The sequence below is a fragment of the Heliangelus exortis genome, chromosome 10 (genome assembly GCF_036169615.1).
Source record: "Heliangelus exortis chromosome 10, bHelExo1.hap1, whole genome shotgun sequence".
Classification (NCBI taxonomy): Eukaryota; Metazoa; Chordata; class Aves; order Apodiformes; family Trochilidae; genus Heliangelus; species Heliangelus exortis.
The window spans coordinates 5,750,040-5,771,062 of NC_092431.1; the positions used below are offsets into that span (position 1 = coordinate 5,750,040).

The window sequence follows — 21,023 nt, forward strand, 5'->3', positions numbered from 1 at the left end:
CAAAGAGGGACAATCCCCCACACCAGCAGCAGTCAGCCTGGCTTTCCAAGTCTTGAATGCAAGCAAAACAGAAAGCAAGACCACTCTTCTGCTGCCTCTAGAACTCAGCTTTACTAAACCACTTTCTTTTACCTGTGATTAGACTCTGTTGTGACTGTCCAGTGTGGCTGAGGGCCTACATCTCTTTTGCACAAGAACAGACACATTTCAGTAAACCTGCATCGCACTGAGCTGCCTGTCGTGGTTTCCCAACTGCAGGCAGCTCTCGCTTCGGAAGGTCATGTCAGCCCAGCACAGAAGGTGGCAAGAGCAATGATTGCTTTAAAAGGCAGCAAAACAGTTACACTCTTGTCATGTTCTGCATGGTAGTGTGAGAATTAATGCATGCTTCCAGCATAGCCCACTGGGATAGACTCTTATCACAGGGCGTGTCCATGTGTGACACACAAAGATGGAATCTATCAAAAAAATATTGGGGCTGTTCAGGAAGACCATTAGTGCACATCCAACCGTAAGAAATCTGGACTGCATGCAGGAATTTGGAATTGTGACTCAAGTGTAGAAAAAAATTATTTTCTCTGCTTCCTCCTTTTTTGTGAATTGGCACCAGAGATCTCTTACAAAGACTACAAGGAGAGGAGGGGTAACGTGGTGAGTTCTGGCATCCATAGAGAGTCAGAGAGCGTGAACAACTTTCAGACTTATGTAACTTTGCCCGTGGTGACACAACTCTCTGAAGTGGTTTGGGCATAGAAAAGGGACATCCACTGACCTGTAAACAGAGCTATTAAAATATGCCTTCAAATTTTGTAAAGCAAAATTATATAATCACATTACCTCATGTTTTAATACTGAAGCTACAAAGGCTTCATATCCAAGAGAAGTAAGAACCTTTCTACTGAAACCCCAACTTCAGAATTACTCTGAACAACTGTCCCCAGCCCCGAGGACAGCTTTTTGTGCTTTCTGTAGAAAACCCTTTCTGGCTGACTACTGTGGCAAGGAAGTTCCTCCAACAGCCCCGTGTGAAAAAGGTAGTTATAATGAGATGAAATGAGATGAGCAATGGTCATCCAACATAAATACCAAAATAAAGCATGCTATAGCATTAGCAAGATCAAGTTCAAAGGGAAAAAAAAAATCAAACAATGTCAATTTTCAATTATGTTGATTAGACACAGACTGGATAATTAGTAAATGGAATAATAATACAGGAAATGTGAATGTGATATGCTTGGGATGAAATGACAAAAATATTTCATAAAAGAGACAAGTTAATTTATAATGATCTTCCTAAAAATTAGATTCTTGCTCTGCTTTAGCAAACATAAGCATGCTATGTTTTGCACATCACAAAATAATTAACCTGTTCATCTGTTATAGAGATATTCTTCAGGAGAGAGGGTTTTGGGGTTGATTTTATTCGAAATTTAATCTTACCTTGTGAGCTTTTTAAAAGTTTTTTTTTTTTTACTTTTGGAGCACACAGGTAGTGTACCCTTGGTTTGGGTAGCCATCCCTCTGCCAGCTAAGGAGGTGAAGCTGCCAGCTGCCCCCTGGGCTCTGGTGTTGGCAGCTGGCAGAGCAGAGCCAAGGGTGCGGCTGAGGCACTCTCTGCTCCAGATACTCCCTGTCCCCAACGTGGCTGCAGATAGCAGCTCTGAGGGAACACAAATTAGACAAGCCCAGGGACTCCCTCATATTCCTCAAGGAACTAGATGGGTCTCCAGTTGGGTTCAAAAACAATTTGAAGTTTTTAGTCATTTCAACCAAAGCTGAACATCAAAGGACAGGGCCTCAACAAGTGCCTAAAAAAAGGTCTAATCCATGGACTCGCAGCACCCTTTTTCACAGCATGAGACACTTACTCCACTTCTCTCTCTCTCTCTCTGAAATACCACTACCCTGAGTCCTACACCAGTTTCAGACAGCACAGGCCTTAATATTGCCAGATTCCCAAAACACTTCCAAGCACGTTAACTGTTTGGCGAGATGGGCTGAGGATCTTTTCCAGTGCACAGCCATCCTTTCGTAATCACAGCCCAAGAGATCCTAAACCGCCCACCACAACTGGAAACGCTGCTGCACTCCCCCAGTCTTCCCAGAGGAACAGTGCTGAGGGAGCAGAGGGTTGTATTTCAGCAGGAAATGTTAATTTTAGATTTATCTGTAATGAATGTTTGCTATGTTTTCCTGATCAATACACAGATTCAAATGAATCACCATCTTTGCTCTCAAGGCGGTAGGAGAGAAAGAGACCCGAAAACACAGCTGGGAACTTCTGCTTTCCCAAACTGTAAATCTGTTGCTGCAGTGTCTGGGAGTGAGAAAGCACGTGTGGCAGAGGAACTAAGGCTAAAGGGCTCTGTACTACAACTTTTATCCTCACCTTAAATTTTAGGACACATATTAAAAGTGTAACTCCACCTCTACTCTCTCACTAAATAAATAATTATGGGGCCAGAAGGTTAGGGAGCCTCAGATGAGGCTGCTCTGTTACTATACTGCCAACTGCTAGGGGATTTGAAAGCTTGACACATGCTGTGGAGTATCACCTCATCAATGTTCCCAGCTGGCTTGGGAGGTGAAAACCTAAATATTACTCTTAAAGGCAGGGCTCCAACACACAAGAAACCAACCTCTTCGGGCTAAGTTTCACAAAACAGTTATCACAAATGCATGCAAGGGCAGAAAAAGTGGCAACAAGCAATTCTAGTCACTCTCTGCCTGGTTTTCCATCGAGTGTTTAAATTCACACAAGCAAATTAAAGATCACGTTGCTTCTCAGCATCTTTTCTTAAAAGACATTTAAATCTGTGCCTTTCCATACACCACCGTTCAAACTATTTTCTTGTAGAACAACCTTTTTTAATTCTTTTTTTCACTCTTATGTTGTTCATGTAAACAATTTAGGGTTAATGTCAATTCTCTCCCCCAAACGGGGTTACTCAGCCCAGTCACCCATCTGCAGTAGATTGATTTCACATCTTAAAACGTTGATAAATGCATTAGTGTATCTGTATGATAACACTTCACAGTAGCCAGCCCAATCCTAATCTCTCTGATCACACTTTTCAGCTAAGTACTGCGACCACTCTGTTTACATTGTAAATAAAACAATAACTCTTAGAGGGAGATTAGTAAATTCAAGCATCCCGCCTTTTTAACAAAGGGCAGATGCTATTTATTTTTATGATACAGAAGGGTAAGTCAAGAGCTAACCAAACTGACAGACATAAGGGCACTTGTAATTTGTTTTGTCATGCTATCAGGAGCTCCACATTATGATAATGTATCACAGCATATACAATATTTACGATGATGAACCTTTTACACTCAGCACACTGGGTGCTCAAAAGCTGCGTGGCTCCAGCTCCTGCTTAACTACATATGACAACACAGAGCTGAAAAATTCACAAAGGTGACTGTAGTAGTTCCATTTCAAAATAGTAGTTTCATTGACTAAACTCCTCTGCTGAGCACGACTACAGCAATTAGTCGTTCAGCATTGTTACTATTTGATTTACCAATTCAGTAACGAAACAACACAATCCCTGATGGAGAAAGACTGGATCTACATGACCAGAGTGTATGTGTGTTTACAGAAGGACAGGAAACACACCACTGACTGCACCCATTTATACACACAATGCTGCTGAGCAGAGAAACTCCACTCATATATCCCAACTATCATTTTACATTAACAAGGACAAAAATGAGCGAACTCTCTCGATTCCTTTCTTCTGGTTGGGAACTGCAGGCACTCCATAAACACATTTCTTGTTCAGACTGGAAAGCTGGCAGGTTGGAGGCAGGGGGTTGTTTGTATACACTAGTGAATTGCAACTGGACAAAATACTTTGTCACTAGCTTACTCTTGGGAGGGCTGACACAACAGTAAACCAAAGCAGATATTATCTGTCAAACGTTAAGGAATTCCCATAATGAAATCTTCCTGCCTTTGAGATCAATAAAGATCAACGTTATAAAATACACTAAAGTTAGCAGTTTGGGCTGCTAATTTTACGTGCCTGCTTCACCAACACAGCTAAAAATAGGTAAAAGAGATAAGAATACAGAACAAAGAGATGCACTGGACAATTATCGTTCTACTAGCACAGTCTACTTCATAATGAGCTTCTGAACCCTTATTATTTATAAAGGGTATAGATTTTTAAAGTGCTGCTCAATGGGATTTCAGCTGAAATTATTTAAATATAGATTTTAGTTTTCTTAGTATTTTCTTGGTCCCTTCCTAGTGGGATAAAATAATGAGATTTAAGAGATTTTAATAAGGACATCACGCTACTTGCCAAGAGGCTAGAATGTTAAATAAGAATATTTACATCTCCTAAGACCCAGGAGAAGGAATCGGTGCGATGTGCCTGAAACACGTACGTACATTGCAAATACGAGAGTGAATTTTAATTCACTGAGAAAAAAGTACACATTCCCTTCCATTTATTAGGCCTCATTATTTTCAATGAGGCTAAAGGGATTATTATCTTTAGCTGCTCCATCATGGCCTAAAAGCAAACATTCTTCCTGATAACGACAAGTTATTAAAATACAAGGTGATGTTAAATTGTTAATAATTTTAAGTTACAACAGGTGAAATTTCAAAAACCACTGCTGATAACAGTGTTTTCTAGCATTATTCTGCCCAGATGGCTACTGTGACTGAAATCTTGACTTCTGAATTTAATTTTTTATAAGAAAACAAAGCAGCATGGCAGACTGACTCACATCTACATGGTGAACAGGCTTATGTTCTGCTTTGTAGCCTTCTTTTGGTATCATTTGCTTAGAAAATGATAATGTTTATAAACAGAACCAACATTCTGTCTCCTTATGTCTGAGGGAAGGAAAAAAAAATAACCTTCATATTAACATGATAATTTATGCCAAGCAGTGCTGCAGGCATATCTGTAACACCACCCTATATGTATGTTATTCATGGTACCTTAAAAACCAGTAGCAACCCATAAACGTATTTGTTAGCACAAATGCTAAATAAGAAGGAAAAAGAGAAATGCATATTTACAGAGAAGAACCTTACCTTTCAGATACATAACTCATCGGTAAAATTTGGCAAAAATAATTTCAACAGCTAAGCCTTAAGTACTTTTTACAGCATTAAAATGCAGCTTTTAAACTTCCTGTGTATTGAAATATTAGCACAGCTTTCCCCCCACCCCAAAGCACTTTAGCAGCATTTCTCTGCAGTTCAAAGCCAAGGCACCACTCAACCCAAGAGCGAACAGGACCGGGAAAAAAAAAAAAAAAAAAAAAAAAAAAAAAAAAACACAAAAAAAAAAAACAACCCACCCCAAATTAATATTCTGGATGCAGTTTTCGCTTCGACTTTTTTCTTAATTTATTTAAGGATTTATTTTCCTCGCAGCCGAGCTCCAGCGCCCCGGCTGCGCCTCCCCCCCACCTCCCAGCCTCTAGTTTTCATTTCTATTTCTTATTATTTTTGTACTCCAACCTCCCAGCCGCCACCCAGGCAAAGTTGGGGGGAGGGGGGGGAACCCCGCTCCCCGCCAGCACCCCGGGGGTGGGGGTGGTGGCTGCGCGGAGGGGCCGGGAGCGGCGGTGACGGGCACACAAAGCGCGGTGCTGGCGGCGGGGGCCGATCGCACAACACCCCCCCCTCACACCCCCCTCTTTTCCTCCCCGTCCCCTCACCCCACCCCCCCTTCAGCGCCGGTCCCCAGCGCGGCGAGCAGGCCGGCGCGGCGGCGAAGCGGGGGTTCAGCTCGTTACCTAGAGGCAAGCCCTTGTTTAGTAAGTGGGAACTTCCCATTGAAGCGTTAGGTGCGGGCTGGCGGCGGGGAGGAGGCCGTGGGGGAACCGCGGCTCCGCGCCGGGGAGGCTGCCGGCGCACATAGGAGCCGCCGCGGCATATGGCGGATACTCCCTGGGCGCCCCTGAACTGAGGCGCCTGGGCGCGCACCCGCGCGCATGCCCGCCCGGCGCGCCCCCGCCCCCCCCACTCCTCCTCCCCGCGCGCACGCGCGCCGCCTGCTCAGGGTGGGGTGGGGGGGGGAGTGGGGGAGCGGCCGCTGCCTCCTCCGCCGGCTCGGGAGGGGCTTCCGCACCCTCGTCTTGATCTCCTGGTTCTAGGCGACGCATGGAGGATAGGAAGAGAGCGGGGCGGGCGCCAGAGGGGGCCTAAGAGCCTTGAGGCTTGGCGCGGCCGCGTTGCTTTGTGGTTGCCCAGAAAGCCGGCACCGAAACCTGGGAACTTTTTGGGGACCCGATGTAGTCGCTTTGGTTTTGTTTAAACTTCAAGGGAGTTAAACGCTAGCTGCGTTTGACACCCTGCCTGGACTCCCAAAGCGTCAGCTTCCAGCGAAATGACGAAACTTCTAGTGTTTCGTCATTTTTTTGGTGGTTTGACTCAGGCTTTCCACCTTTTTAATATCCGGGATGGAAAAAACAAAATTAAAACCAAAAAAACAAAAAAGGGAAAAAGCAGCAAATCAGCCAAACTATGTTCTTTGCCCATGGACACGTTCCTGGCATTAAGTCCAAAACACTGGGTGAACAGGACTGGACCCTCTTCCATCCTCACCCGCGGTGCCCAGGTGAGGAGCCGCCTTATGGCTCCGATTTCTGGTGGGAACGCCCCGTGTCACCACCACAGCCCAGCCCGGGGGTCCCGCTCTGCAGCTCCATCCCCGTCCCCACACGGGGGTCCCCGGGATGAACGCCTGGACCCAGCTGGTCCCGCTCCCCTGCAAACCCCACTGAACTGCTATTAAACCAAATTAAACCAAATTAATCCGCATCCACACCGCATTCAAACTACCTGCACCACCCTGCGCGGGGACGATAAGGAACAAAAACGCAGCTCCAGGACCCTCAGAAAAGGTTGTTGGAGCCAAAAAGCGTCTTTTAGGGAAAAAGGAAGGTGATGTCCCGATGTACCCTAAAACCGGTCGCTGTGGTGAAGCCCCGAGGCTGCCCGAGTGCTCCGCTGCCCGCTGTGACACCCGGGCCCTGGCCTCACACACAGCCCTGCTCCCCTGTCACCTCCCGGGGTGGGGGTAACACTGCTATCACTGACAAGGGAACGCACAGAACTCAGTGCTTTGCCTCTGCACTGCTCACAACGGAACCTACACGGACCTGTGGGCCCAAAGCAGCCGCTACGGACAGCGCCCGGCGACCCCGCTCCGTGCCACCACACGGGGGTCCCCCCGGGAGCCCGCCATTCACCTCCCTGCCGAAGCAAGGCGGCGGCGGACGAAAACCAAAGGTTGGGTCAGCTGACGGCTGCCCCGCCCCGCCCCGCCCGGGTGAGGGAGGGGGCGAGGGTGGTGGAGGGCGCTGGCGCCGCCATGGCCCCGCGCTGCTGCCTTCCCCTCACGGTTTTTCCTCTCCTCAGCCCTCGGAGCTTCGGTTCCAACCATCTGAGCAACTTTTACTCCTCTCGCACTGTATTCCCCTCTCCACCTCAGCGGCTGCTAGGAAGGAGAGGCGCGGCCGGGAGCAGACAGGGTGTTTGCTCGTTGTGTCCCCACCCCACGGGCGAGCCCGGCGACCGAAAACCTCATCTTCTTGGGGTTTTTTGTTTGTTTTTTTCCAGAAATAAAACGCTCGATTTCTCTCAGCGGTTACGCGGCCAACATCCCCCCTAAAATCCACGCTGCCCCAAAGCAGCACCCCAGGGGTGCCAGGGGACCTGCCGCCCTCTCAGAGCAGGGGGGCACAGGGCAGGCCGGGGTCGGGTAAATAAATTCCCGGTATTCCCGCTGTTCCCCGAGCCGGGCGGGCACTCAGGGCCTGATTCGCCTCAGACAGAACTGGCAAAGCTCTTACCGAGTTCGAGGCGAGGGGAAGCGGGCCACCAAGCCGGGCCGAGGTGCAGGGTTCGACCGCCCCAGAGGAGTTTGTGGCGCTGAGGGGCAGCGAGCTCTGCGGAGCTCTGGGCTCTGTCCGGACCTCGGCGTTCATCTGCCCGGACCTCGGCGTTCATCTGTCCCTCCCGCTGCCTTGTTACTCCATGCCAAACTCCCAGCGCCAAGTTTCTGCACCTCCTCTCACGCGTTCTCGGTCGTTTTTGCGGGATGAGCTGGGAGTGAATTCTGCTGACTGACTGCACTGCTCAGCTCGGGGCCGGGGGTGATTTTTAAAAACTAGCGCAGGGAAAAGGAGGGGGTAGAGAGGAAGGGTTTTTTTTTCTTTTCTCTCTCTCTCCCTTTTTTTTTTTTTTTTTTTTTCTTTCTTTGATTCTGCTGGACTCGTCTCAGTACTTAACATACCCGAAGTGATGGGTGTATTAGAGGCAGCAAAGAGAAATGGTTACAGGGTGCCCCGGGCAGCACTCATTCACTGCCTGGTACTAGGAGCAGATCATCTCTTCTGTGCTTCCCTATGCACAGGCTATAAATTTTCCTGTGGATTTTTTGGTTGGGTTGGTTTTGGTGTTTTTTTGTTTGGTTGGGGTTTTTTTCGGAGTGAGGAATATTTGAACCCAAAGGTTATGAAGGTGGTTTCTGTCTCAAAGTTGTGTGGATTTCAGGAATCTGTTCAGAGCACAAGTAAAGGATTTTAGCTTGAGGGCAGCATTTTAGCAATTTGCCTCCAGCTCCCTAACAACTTCATTCTCCAAGTAGTGTCCATTTCATAGGTTTATCCAGCAGGATCGGGAGGTAACTCCCAGGACAAGTTTACACAGCCTCTGCCTTTTCTTCATTTTCCTCCTATATTAATGGGAAAGCCTTTTGTAGCTCAGTACAGATGTCTCACATCCCTCAAACAACACAGTTTCTCTAGATTCTCACCGTGCATCACTAGGGCAGCATCCAGCCAAGCACCTCATCTGGGGTTTGTATACATAAACAAATTTGGTTTTAATTACTTTGAAGTGGTTAACCACTTTACTGCCATTTATAAATGCTAGCAAATAAAAAAGTATATACATATCAAAGCTGCAAGAAGAAAATAATTATTTTCTTCTTTTTTTCCCCCCCACCACTTAAGTTGCCATGTAGCAAAGTATGAGCAAGAATGAGCATTAAGGGTAGAACATGCTTAAACCACATGTGAATACCAATATGGATATGGAACCATCTCCAAAAAACCAAAATAGTGAAAAAATGAAAATTCAGAAATTAAATTAAGAGTTCAGTTACATGTTGGTTTGGGTTTGGATTTTTTTTTTTTATATAAAGAACCATAAGCAGATAGAGGCAATGAGACCATTTCCTCAGTGAGGTTACATGACTGGGCAAATGTTTAGTTCTAAACTGGAACTGCTGCTTCAAGGAGGGAGGGGAGTGTGGTACAAAATATTATGACAAGGGGAGTGCTCTAAGTGAGGATAAGTTGGCATGATGAACAGATGGAGTATTCAATAACAGGAGGTTATTAATACTGCAGTTTGGTATTCTCTATGCTACTTCATGAAGGGATTCATATGCTTGCTCTTTTTCTTTTCTGATTATATGCAGACTTAACAAATATGCATTACTATAGGTAATGCCCAACTTATCTCCCTGCCTGCACACGCGTGCACACACACATCACAAATTCACGTTTCCTGGGAAAGCATCAAGGACTGGATCCTCAGCTGATTGTAACTGGACCAACTGGGTCCCTTTCCATAGCAGAAAGCTGATTTGCACCTGCTGAAGGAGAGGGGTTATCTGACCCTGTCTCCCTAGGCAAAAGGTCCATCCTCTCTGCCCTCTGACAGCTGCCACCAGGCACCTGCTCTATAGGATAAGCTATGGAGACTCTCAGGATGGGAAAAAAACCCAACCAAACAACCAAACAAAACAGCAAAATAACCCAAGAGATATTGAAGTAAGCTCAGCTTCACACAGAGTTCAGTTCCCTTCCCCTAGATGTCTTTCAATGGCCTAGTTTTAGACAGGACATGAGAAAATCCAGGAGCAGACCAGCTGATTCCAGTCAAGTCTTCTCCTGCCCTATCCATTTTGCTTCCTATGGTCTCCAGTTCACCTCTGGGTCACTCAGTCTCTGTCACATCTTTTAGGCTATGCACAGCTCCAAGGTAGGGCAAAATTTCACAAACCACAACACTCCTCATTCTCTCACCACATATTTTGGCACTGCAACTACTTGGTTTTGTTGGTGGTTTTTGGGTTGGTTTGCTTGTTGGTTAGGTTTTTTTGTCTGTTTTGTTACAATAAGGTCACACAGCTGAGTATCTTCTGTCTTTTGCACTAAGAATCACAGCATTTTTCAAAGCCCCCAAACTGTTTCTTGGCTCCTTAAGAGTCAGCTGGAGGAGCAGTGTGCTGAAGAGTAAACACATTGCTTTAAGTGTACCTGTTAACAGCCATGTGTATAATTTAACTACAAGTTTTATTCCCCTTGGAATGTCTAATCATAAGGGCATGACCTTGGGCTTTCAGAATTAGCTACATTAGGGTTAGAAGATGCAACTTTGAAGATCCTGAAAGAGGAAATTTTACTGTTGAATTGCCCAAGCAATGAGCTAAGATACACATTGAATGGTCCCTGAAGTGAATAAATAAGTCTGAGAATATTCTTACATCTAGATATTAAGGTTGTGTAATTAGAAATTTTCCTTAGTTTGTCATAGCTGTGTGTGCTGGCTCCTTCGTGCCTGGTTTTGCTTCATTATCAAAAGTGCGTCATTCACTGTAACAGTTTTTAAAGCATCTTTTTAAAAGCTTTGCACATTTTTTAATCAAAATGTAAGATTATATTTCAAAGGAATCTCTTAACTTTTGTCAACAGTAAATCTTGCAGATGCTATTAGGAAATCCTAAAGGGATTTATGTCAGAAGAAAAGAATGGCTGGATGAAAAAGGCCCAACGCTTTAACTTTGTCCTGAAAATATATCTTTAAAATGTGTCATCAAAATAAGTCAATACCATTTATTTAAAATCTGGAAAGAAGACTTTGTCTGGATTTAAATTTTTCCTTAATTCTTTCTCTCAGATCTTGAGAAGCATTTGTTTATATAATACACACATAGAGATCAGTATACTTTCATTTTGCAGTCAAGTATTTTAATTAGAGCTGCTTTTTTTCTAACACACAACTTACTCTGTGTGAAACTTCCCACTGTAGGAAGCTAATGCTTTATGGTTGATGTGAAAGAGAAAGGCCATTTCTGAGAAACATTTTCAGCAGGTTCTGAGGGGAAAATGGCAAAAAGAATAACTGACAAAAGGAAAACACTTCATCTTTAAGAAACGGTGGTCATCACATGGATAAAATAAAATAGAGGACCTTCGTCTACCATAAAAGAAGGTTTGCTGAAGGATCAAAGTGGTAGATTAAAGTTCCACTTAATGAACAGGAAGTTCAGCTGTGTCAAACATTCAAAGTCATTTTTGAAATGCCAAATGTGCATTGCTCCTTCCTCAGAATGGAATGGCTATACTAGCTCTGTGCTGGAAATAGCAGTCCTACAAAAGTGAAAAAGGTTGCAGTGTGCTGAATGAATGGAAGAATAAATTCCCTTCCAACCAGTGAACACAAAAACCCTCTTTCCTCTGATGTTATCTGTATTAAGTGACTATGGGATTTTCTTCTTGATCTCACCCTCTTCATATAAGTGCTAAAAACACAAGCACCAGGATGGAATTAAATCCTCTGCATTTTCTGGTTATCATGAAATGAGAGGTATCATCTTCCATCTAGTTAGGAGCAGTTAACAGACCATTTCCAGGAAGGTTTGTGCTCTGGCTGAAGAGAAAAAGAAGATGGAGATGAACAGTGGAAGAAACCTATGGAGAACCATTAGTGGATGTCAGCCATTGTCCATCTGTTCACAGTGGAATAAATCCAGACCTGAAGGAACAACTGCAACCTGCCCCATATGGCTCACTCCCTTCTGCACTGGCAAGGCTCCTTTGGGATCTGACATTGGATGAGATAAAGGAGAAGCAGCTCAATCTGTGTTCCCAGGAATGAACAGACAATTAACATGAAAGAACAAAAAGTGGGTTAGTAACCCAGGGGGAAGGTTTTCTCCTTCTCACCTGCCTGAAAACTTGGAGCTCATTCAAACTATGTACATTGCAGGGATTCCAGGATGAGGCTTCTACTCCTAGAGTGAAGTTCTCAAAAATTTAACCTTAACTACTAACAGAACTATGTGGACAGCCCCTCAATCAACAACTGAGACCACTGATCCAGCTGTCTCCTAAGGTTTACAAAAAGGCATTTAGAAAGAATATATTACACTAAAATATTTCATTAACAATTATAATACAATATACTTTTCAAGCTAATGAACCAGCATAACAGCATTCTGCATTTACTTTTACAGAATTGGATTGCAGCAAGCTACTACTGAGTAGTAATTTACTTCTCAAATTTTAAATCAGTCTGGGCCTGGTCAGGTATTATTTTCTATATGACTAAGGGCAGTAAACTCAGATCCATACAGAATAGTTATGATGTGATTTTCTCTTTAAAATTATAATGAAAAATAGATTCTCTTTGTGATGCTGCATTCTTTATGCAAAGAAACAGACATACATATTAAAGCCAACTGACAGGATCAAAAAACTGCAAGTTTGTAATAGATTCAATAACCTGTTTGGTGGCAGTAATTTCTCAGGTAGTATGGAGACTATTTAACCATCCAGTGGCATCATTCATTCACTAAGTGGCACAGAGGACTTCATACTTCCATGTTTGAAACACACACCACAAAGCTGAGAACCCTCTCAGGAATGATAAAAAAAAAGGTATTAAATCAAATTAACATCTCACCAAGTATTAGTCTAGAGACTTTTCTCTCAAACTAACTGCAAGGCTTAGGAATTTGAAGAACCAGCAAGGCTGCTAAAGGATGCAAGAAGCAAAACAATGTTTGCTACATGAAAATGGCCATTGGTTATCACAGATCTTGAGCACAACAATGCACTGGCATTATGCATCTGTAACACTGAAACAAGGCTCTTGCTTCATTAAATTTACTTGGGGTGACTGCAAGTTATCCCTCTTGAATTTAATCCTCTTCCAAATTGAACACTGCTCTGCATCCTCATGAAATGCTGCACTGCCAGCACTCCACATCACCAAGCACTAAGATAAGAGAATTGCTTTGCTAAAGAGCAAAAAGTGACCTCCAGTGAATCTGCTCCTAAAACACACACCAGCTCCCTGGCACTGCCTCACCTTTCACTGGCTGATCACATCCACACACAATTAAAATCTGATAACACTACACCCTAACAGCAGTACAACATCCCTCAGCCACCTCAGATACCTTTGGTACCTCTCACCTTGCACAGGAGCTATGACCAACACCAGAAAACCGAACACATTTGTGTGAACGTAACAAAATCTGCCTAGAAATAACTATTAAAGAATGTAATGGACTGCAGTAAAAAGTGCAAGCTCTAACTGAATTTTTAAACTCATTTCAATTTCATTTTTAAAGTAATGTACCCAGAAATTTGTAAGCAAAATCAGAAAATAGTACTCTAAACAAACAGCCCTTTGTACTCTTAAGAAAGCAGGAAAATTAAGAGTGGAGAAAAACTGTAGCAAGAGACAGGCAGTGAAAATCAATTCCATAGTTACAACATATGGAACAATATCCAGGCCAGACAATCCATAACAGTGAATGGTCAATGATTTTAGAACAGTAAAAAGACACCAGAAGGGTTTCATGAATACAACACATACCCCACTGGCCACAAAAACACATTTCCTATGTTGCCTGCTTCCATATATCTAGCAACATACTAATAATACTTTTATACCCCCTCCTAATGAGTATACATTTTTTCTAGCCAATATTTTACAGGCAGTTATTGGGAGGCACACCCTTTTTCTTTTACTAAACCAAAATTAAGCCTCATGTGTAACTTTTATTTCTCATTTTCAAGACTTAGCATTCAGTAGCTGAAAAGTAAAATGCAAGAAATCCTTATGCAAGATGCTTCAGATACAATTAAAATCCTAAGGGCCATCAGTTTATATGCCAACTTTCACAGCAAAACAGAAACTTTCTGTATATTGAAAAAACTCATTTTGTATTGATTTGTAATGAAGAAAAGCAGTTATCCCAGCAGGAATACTGCCTGATCATACTATTTCTATTCTTGTTACCTACAATTTCCCTACAGAAGAAACTCTATTCAAATAGGTGATAATCAGTATCAACACATTTACTGCTACTTGGCTTTGTATTTATTCCCAAATACCTGACTTAGAGACTAAGGCAGCACTGTCTTATAATAGGATAAAAATTTTTGGAGAACCTTTCCAAAGGCTTTGCCATATTACATAAAGTGCTGTGGAGATAACACATCTCATGAAAACATTTGCTATTACGTTGTCTTTGGAATGGTTCAACTCTGCACAGGAAAACAGCATCTGACTGAGCTGTTTCCTTGCCTGTGTACCACAGCACAGTGAAACTGTGCTCCTCCAAGTGTCTTTTGGGAACTCCATCACCTCACAGTGACCATGACCCCCTACAGCACTGTGGGTGCAATTTTAAAGACAGCTCCCTGGCTGTGCCAGGCAGGCAAAGTGGCTGTGCTGGTACACCTGTAGCATCTGTGACACTGGGGACAGCCCACAGAGTTTGTCATAAGCCATAATCAAAAGGCATTAAAATAAGTAAAAGAACTTGTTATGATAGTTTTAAAACAGAAATTTCCTAGAACAGAGTCCTGAATGGAAAAGGATTTGGAACATTAGGTAAGCTTTGGGAACCACTTTCTGTTAATGCACCATGTTGTTTATTTTACTCTTTTCAGGATTTTTTTTCCCATTTGTTTCATCAAGACAATGATCTCATCCCTTAAAATATGCTGCCTTTTTTATGAAGTTGGGTATTTAATAGTACTTTTGTGTAATGAACTACAATTTTTCACTAAACTGATGTACAATTTGAATTATGAGGTTGCAAGAAACACAGAAAGCTCTTAAAAATCTGCAACACTGATGCAATAAAAGATTTCCAAGTTTTCATTTTTATCACCTAATTCTGGGGAATATCTTAGGGTATATACAGGCATTCAAACTATTTTTTCCTTGCTTCAAATTCTTATGGTTTATTTGGGTCCTGTTTATTCCTATGACCAGCAGAATAATCATCGATATTAGAACCAGCTTTTATTAATTCGTTTTACTTTACCTATCTGAAAAAATGAATACAGTATAGGCTTTTACAGATTGTTAATTAATTTGTTAATTAAAATGATTTGATATGCCTTACGAACAGTGCAAGATATATCACAGGTGATGAAGTTACTTCAAATTAACTAGCAGAGGGTAAAGACAACCAAGCTGAAATAATACCTAAATGTATATCAATAATGTATAAATAATTAATTAGCTTTTCCTGAAAGACCTGGAAACAAATGAGACCACTTTGTGTATCATTGTACTGTGCTGATCTCTAACTAAAGTGGCTTCTGAGACCCATGACCCAGAAAGGTTAAAGTTGGTGTCTTTCCCAGAGGCTGCACCTACATGATTAACATTACAGAGACACCCACATCAGAAAGAACTATCACAAGAGAGTAATGAACAATAATTCATGTAGATAATAACAAGTGTAAGGGGAAAAAAAAAAACCCACCCTACCTTGGTTCAATAGGAGTATTTTGCATGTTTTTCCTTTCAAAGACCACAACTGGAACTTCTACTAAACACCAGCTACTAAGAGGGAAGGAATGATTTTTTTGTTCCTTGACATTTTACAATCAGATCCAGAGTTAAGTGTTCTCAGTCTATTCCTGGATCTTTCTTGACAAAAGATTCCCAATTGTGCTAAAATCTGTGGATGTTTTGAGATGGAGACAGATGTCTGTGAGGCCGTGGGCTGAGGTCATCAAACTCATCTCACTTGTGACCTAAGCCTGGTCTCTTGGCTCTCTTAAACAAAAAAAAAACCCAAAAAAAAGGGCGGGGGGGGGAAACATGTGAGAGAAGAGAGATGTAAAGAACATTAAAGAAATGTCTCCAAATTTTTCAAAAATATGTTCTACTTAATTTTAAATCTGCACATGCAGGTTTTTGTAACATAAAACCAACATGATACACATTGAAATGCTATGTATTTGGTCATCTATCATTACTGCTCCTCACAGTGCATTTATTATTTCTAGCATTATTAGCAGACAAATGTCTATTATTTCTTGATCATCTAACAAACCAGCTTTTCAGGAACTCATGCTTAAATCTCTTTCAAAGGCAGTTTTACTGCATTGAGTGGGTAAAATTGCTTAAATTTATAAATTTTTTACATAAATCTTTATTTATCAACGAATGGCTCGATTTCTCAGTTCTTGAAACAACCAAAGGAAAAAAGTGCCATGCTGATGCTGACATCATTTCTGCTGCTTAAGGAAAGACAAAATTGGGTCTCTCAAAGCTGCAGGCAAAATACTCCGATGGATAACAAACATTCCTTGTGTATACATGACTGGAACGGCTGTCTCTGTTGGGTGCTGACTGTATGTTGCAGGGAAGAGAATGGATTCAGATAACATTTTTTTTGTTAGAATCAGCTCATGTGTACATGCAGTATTCAAAGAGCTCATTTTACAATCACTGCTACATCCTTCCTAACCCCAGCGATGTCTTCTTGCTAAAAAGAGCCTCCAAAACCTCCAAAACACTACAAACCCCCCACAACAGAAATACTTACATATACTCATTGTACAGGGGGTACCAAAAAATAGTAATAATTTTAAAAAAAAGCAAAGATACATTGCTAGTAATTTTTCTGAATCTTACTCCCTTTTATGGCAGGAGGGCAGCCTAAATTTTTACATATAATCCACTGTTGTGATCACCACTGTTGCCATTCTACTCTTAGAAGAAGAGAAAAGGAGAAAAAGGTTTTGTACAGGAGCATTAACAGTTCCACTTGCCCTGTGGCAAATGGGGAAAATATGTCAATGTGAATTATTGTACTGTCTCCATGGATCAAGATTTCTCTTAGTGCTTTCAAAATTCCACTAACAGAAACAATTGCTAAGAGCATTTACTACTTAGCCTGCAATGCTGGACCAACTAATGCTAAAATATTATCTTTTATATTGATTTTTCCCTCCTACATTAACAAAGGAAAGAAACAACGAAATAATTTTAGCTGGAAAAATGGTGTACCACTCTCAAAAGGACATTCAAAGAATTTAAATAATCAAGGTAATTGCAAACCAGAATTTTCAGCAGCTCAGACTACCAAAAATGTGAGGGTATCACAGTATAATTAATTCAGACCCAAACAAGTTGTACTACATATTCCACTTATTCCACTTACTACACATAAGAGTTACAGTGAGAAATGTAATAGCTCCTTCTCTAAAGAGAGTGGGAACACCCACACAGATGCATTAGAAAAAAGAATTTTAATATTGTGCAGTTGTGAATGTACACTCCCATTCAAAGAAGCTAGAGAGATGCTAATAAAGAGATTTTCCATTTGCTCTACTGGAAGGCTATCCGGATATTTATTACTTTTTTTTTTTTAATCTCTTTGCAGGTACTAGAATATAGTTTTGATTAATTAATAAAGTACAATTGTAGAAATTCATGTGCCACTGGGCAGATCTGGTATGGAAATTTATTTACAAACTTCTTGGTCTGACCAACAAGACAGCAGCAGAACAAGAACGAAAAACTCACAAAATCCAGACATTGTGTACTTACACATTATTGATTATTTCTACCCAACAGCAAATTATTTTCACTATAAAATAATCATTGTGATTATTACACTACATTAATCACCAGGATTCATAAAGATCTGAAAGAATCATCCAAGGCAACCATGAAGATGCAATACATCTTTGCAGATTGCCTAAGTTGATGCCACTGACATTCTGCTTAAAAAAGTTTTTGTTGAACAAAGCTGGTAAAACCAAACACACATTAAATTGATTAAGAATCAGTTAGCTTAGGACATGTTTGTCAATAACAAACTCTCTAAACAGAGACCTTTCTAATGGGAATCTGTCATCATCTTCACCAGCGATGTGGACACTGATAGAAAATCTCTGCCAAAATGGCTGTGAACATCACAAAAACAATAACTGTCTGTTAAATATAATAGCAGCAGCACAATCACACAGTCAGTTTGGATCATGAATAAATGAAGATCACAAAAACAAAACTTGCTTTAATAAAACCAAGACAGAAATCCTTGTGACTAGAAGAATATTGATAGAATAGGGAACGAGAGCCCTGAAACTGATGTGCAACTGTGTGAGTTCCAAGAACCACACCTTGACAACAGGGGATAAAATTTTCTTTGAAGAAATAGTTAAATTCAAAAAGAGAATTATTTTTTTGCCATTGCAGAAAGAATTACTGAGAATATTAATTATCAACTATTGCTGCCAGCTCTGGCATCCATGTTTTGTATGTTTTAAAGGATGCAAAATGAAAAACTTAGTGCTGGAGACAAATGCCTTGAAGAACTCTATATATCCAGATTGTTCAGACTGCCAATAAAAATGGAGAAATAACTTGATTGCACTAAGTACCTTTGTAGGGAGCAATACCAGACACTAAAGTACTGCTTTATCTTAGAGGAAGACAGAATAGGAAAGAGCAGCTTAGAAGATGATTAAAAATCTGTATTTACGTTTGTTTTTTTTTTTTAATGGATATTATTGACTATACTATCAAGGGTTCCAGTGATGTCTTCATCTCCTGAACACTTCAAATGCCTTCCTGAAAGATAAACAGTCCAGTAAAAAACTTGGGGCTGAACTCTATCAGGTATGTACATGACACAAAGGGTTCAAGATAACCTGGACACTCCACCCTTATCCTATGCTCTGGGGCTCCAAAACCATGAAGATGACCAATTGGTTATTGCTCAGCTCCCTGTGGGACTGAACAGAACAGATGATCTGTCTTTCACGGAGCATCACCTACTGGTACACATTTGTCCCATTAACAGGAAGCACTAATGAGAAGCTGTGATGAAGAGGGATTTCTTATCATAAACCACCTAAATTCCAGGAAAAAACCCGTGGTGGTCCCACCCAGAGCACTGTGGACAGACTAGAAAAGATTTCAACTGGACTTCAGTGGGATGCCCCACATCATGTGGAACACTGAACTCAAGGACTTCTTGTATGAAGTTAATGCCAAAATGTTGTTACTGTCAGTAATAAAAAACTTTGGGGCTGATGCACTTGTCCACCCAAGTGCACTGAGACATTTGGAGACTCGCGAAGAATAAAAAGTTCACTGTGCAAAGTCAATCCTGCTCAAAGCCTGGTCTGCTCTCAGCTGAAGTTTCTGTAGCCCCTTCCTGACTCTACAGAGGGTATTGTTGATGGCACAAGTGTTCTCATTAAAAGATAATGTCATGGCAATATGTACTTCTTAAGTAGCAATGCTACTGCCACCTCGACTGGTGGTGCTGCTTAAGCACCTTCTCTGTCAGGCACTGCAAGATTGTTCTTGTATCTGACAAGTAAAGCTGGATGTTGCCCATCAGATTTTGTTTTTTAAGCTGCTGACATCTTGACTGATAACACGGCATAGTCTTTTCCATTCAGTTTGCAAAAAAGTTGTGCAAGATAGAGCCTAGAGGAATCCTGCTGGCAAGTGCTTTTGTGAAGGGAACTGAGGCATCTCGTAACTGGGAGGAATTGGAAAGAGTAAGGCACCAGCCAACATTCAAAGAAAGTACAATCAATTCCTGACTCTGTCACCACTCTTGTGTCATCCTTCTCATCCTAAACCACTCCCATTGTATGAATCCATGTTCCTCAGCTTTAAAATATGTATAGTATTCCCTTATTAAACACCCCTGTGTGCTGTGAAGCCAAATTCATAAAAAATTCAGACACCTCACTACAACTCAAGAGTCACTCTCAGTACATCTAATGAGACCAAGGACATTCATCCGTGGTAGGGATCTTAGTCATGTCAGCAATTCCTCATCATGCTGGTTTCAAAGCAGGTATGTAAAGCTTATTGTGCTGCCCTACAAAGACATATCATAAAATGAGCTGTAGGTAGCAGATTTAACTAACCTGCAGCCTGCACTCCCCCCATGGCGTTGTCTCACCCACCGGTTCCTCTCCCCGTGTCCAATTAGCTGAAGTTCCTACTGCTAGCAACAAAATAACACAAATTTGCAGGCCCAGAAAATTACATTTGTTTTACTAAAACTACTTTGTTTTGGAAATCTCACCCAGAGCAGAATCACTGAGAAGCATGTGCATGTTTTTACATACTTTTTGGTGTCTTCTATTAACGCTGCACATTTTATTATCGCATGAAGAGTAGAGTTAAGAAGAGTGGTCCTTGGTAAAGTAGATTCCAGATTAAGGAAAAAAATCTTTCATTCTAACACAAAAAACAATGAGGAAGCTAAACTGTAACAATTATGATAGAATTCTATTCAGCAAACTCTTGAAAGATCACCAAAACAGTAATAAATTAATCACCTGAAGACACGAAGTATGGAGAGGAGAAATCAAGATGAATAAAAATTGTATTCATCTGTTGATGAAACATTCCCACCACAGAAAAAGCTACTGTTGTTAGAATAAGAAAATACCATCAGCCCCAGTCTGGTTTATACACATTTTTTGTTCAATGACAACTTTGCCTATGTTGTTTAGAAGAGTTAAACACAGCAGGTGTAAGACACTACAACTTTCCTGAGCACTGGCTACCTCAGCTCCCTGGCTTTTAGCAAACTGTACTCCAATCACAACCTTATTCATTACTAATATGTCAGTGCCTCCATCTGCCTGAACACCCTTCTCATCTCTAACTTTGGCTGTATCCAGCAAAACGTGTGTGTGCTCAACTTAACCCATGCTGCAGGTGATGCCTCCGAGGTCCCATGGCTCAGGTCCACACACCCACAGATCCCCTGAAGCCTGCTTAGACCCCAGCCTGCCACAAAATTCACTCCCTATCACTCCCCTACTGTGCTATCATTAACTGGAAAAAACACTTCTTGGAGAAAAAAAAAAATCTTTTTTCTGAGAATTGAGAGACACAAAATACACAAATCGCTTCTGCAGTAATTATGGTACAAGAACTAAGTGTGAAC

The 21,023-nt window shown here is 41.7% G+C and overlaps 1 protein-coding gene across 12 annotated transcripts in view; it reads right to left on the minus strand.

The window, feature by feature from the left end:
* CTBP1 (C-terminal binding protein 1) overlaps nucleotides 1–21,023 on the minus strand; it is a 223,700-nt gene that overhangs the window by 55,352 nt on the left and 147,325 nt on the right. The window contains exon 1 of one of the 12 annotated variants that reach the window (XM_071753251.1): nucleotides 7,831–7,848. The exons of 6 other annotated variants lie outside the window; for them this stretch is intronic. Coding sequence is in view for 3 of the 6 variants with exons in the window: in XM_071753257.1 (XP_071609358.1) it covers nucleotides 5,770–5,809 (40 nt within the window). In the remaining 3 variants the exon portion in view is untranslated. Of the gene's footprint in view, nucleotides 1–5,059; nucleotides 5,077–5,769; nucleotides 5,998–7,830; nucleotides 7,849–21,023 lie in introns of those variants that run through there. 5 more of the 12 variants (XM_071753259.1, XM_071753257.1, XM_071753262.1 and 2 more) reach the window with 5 other exon arrangements.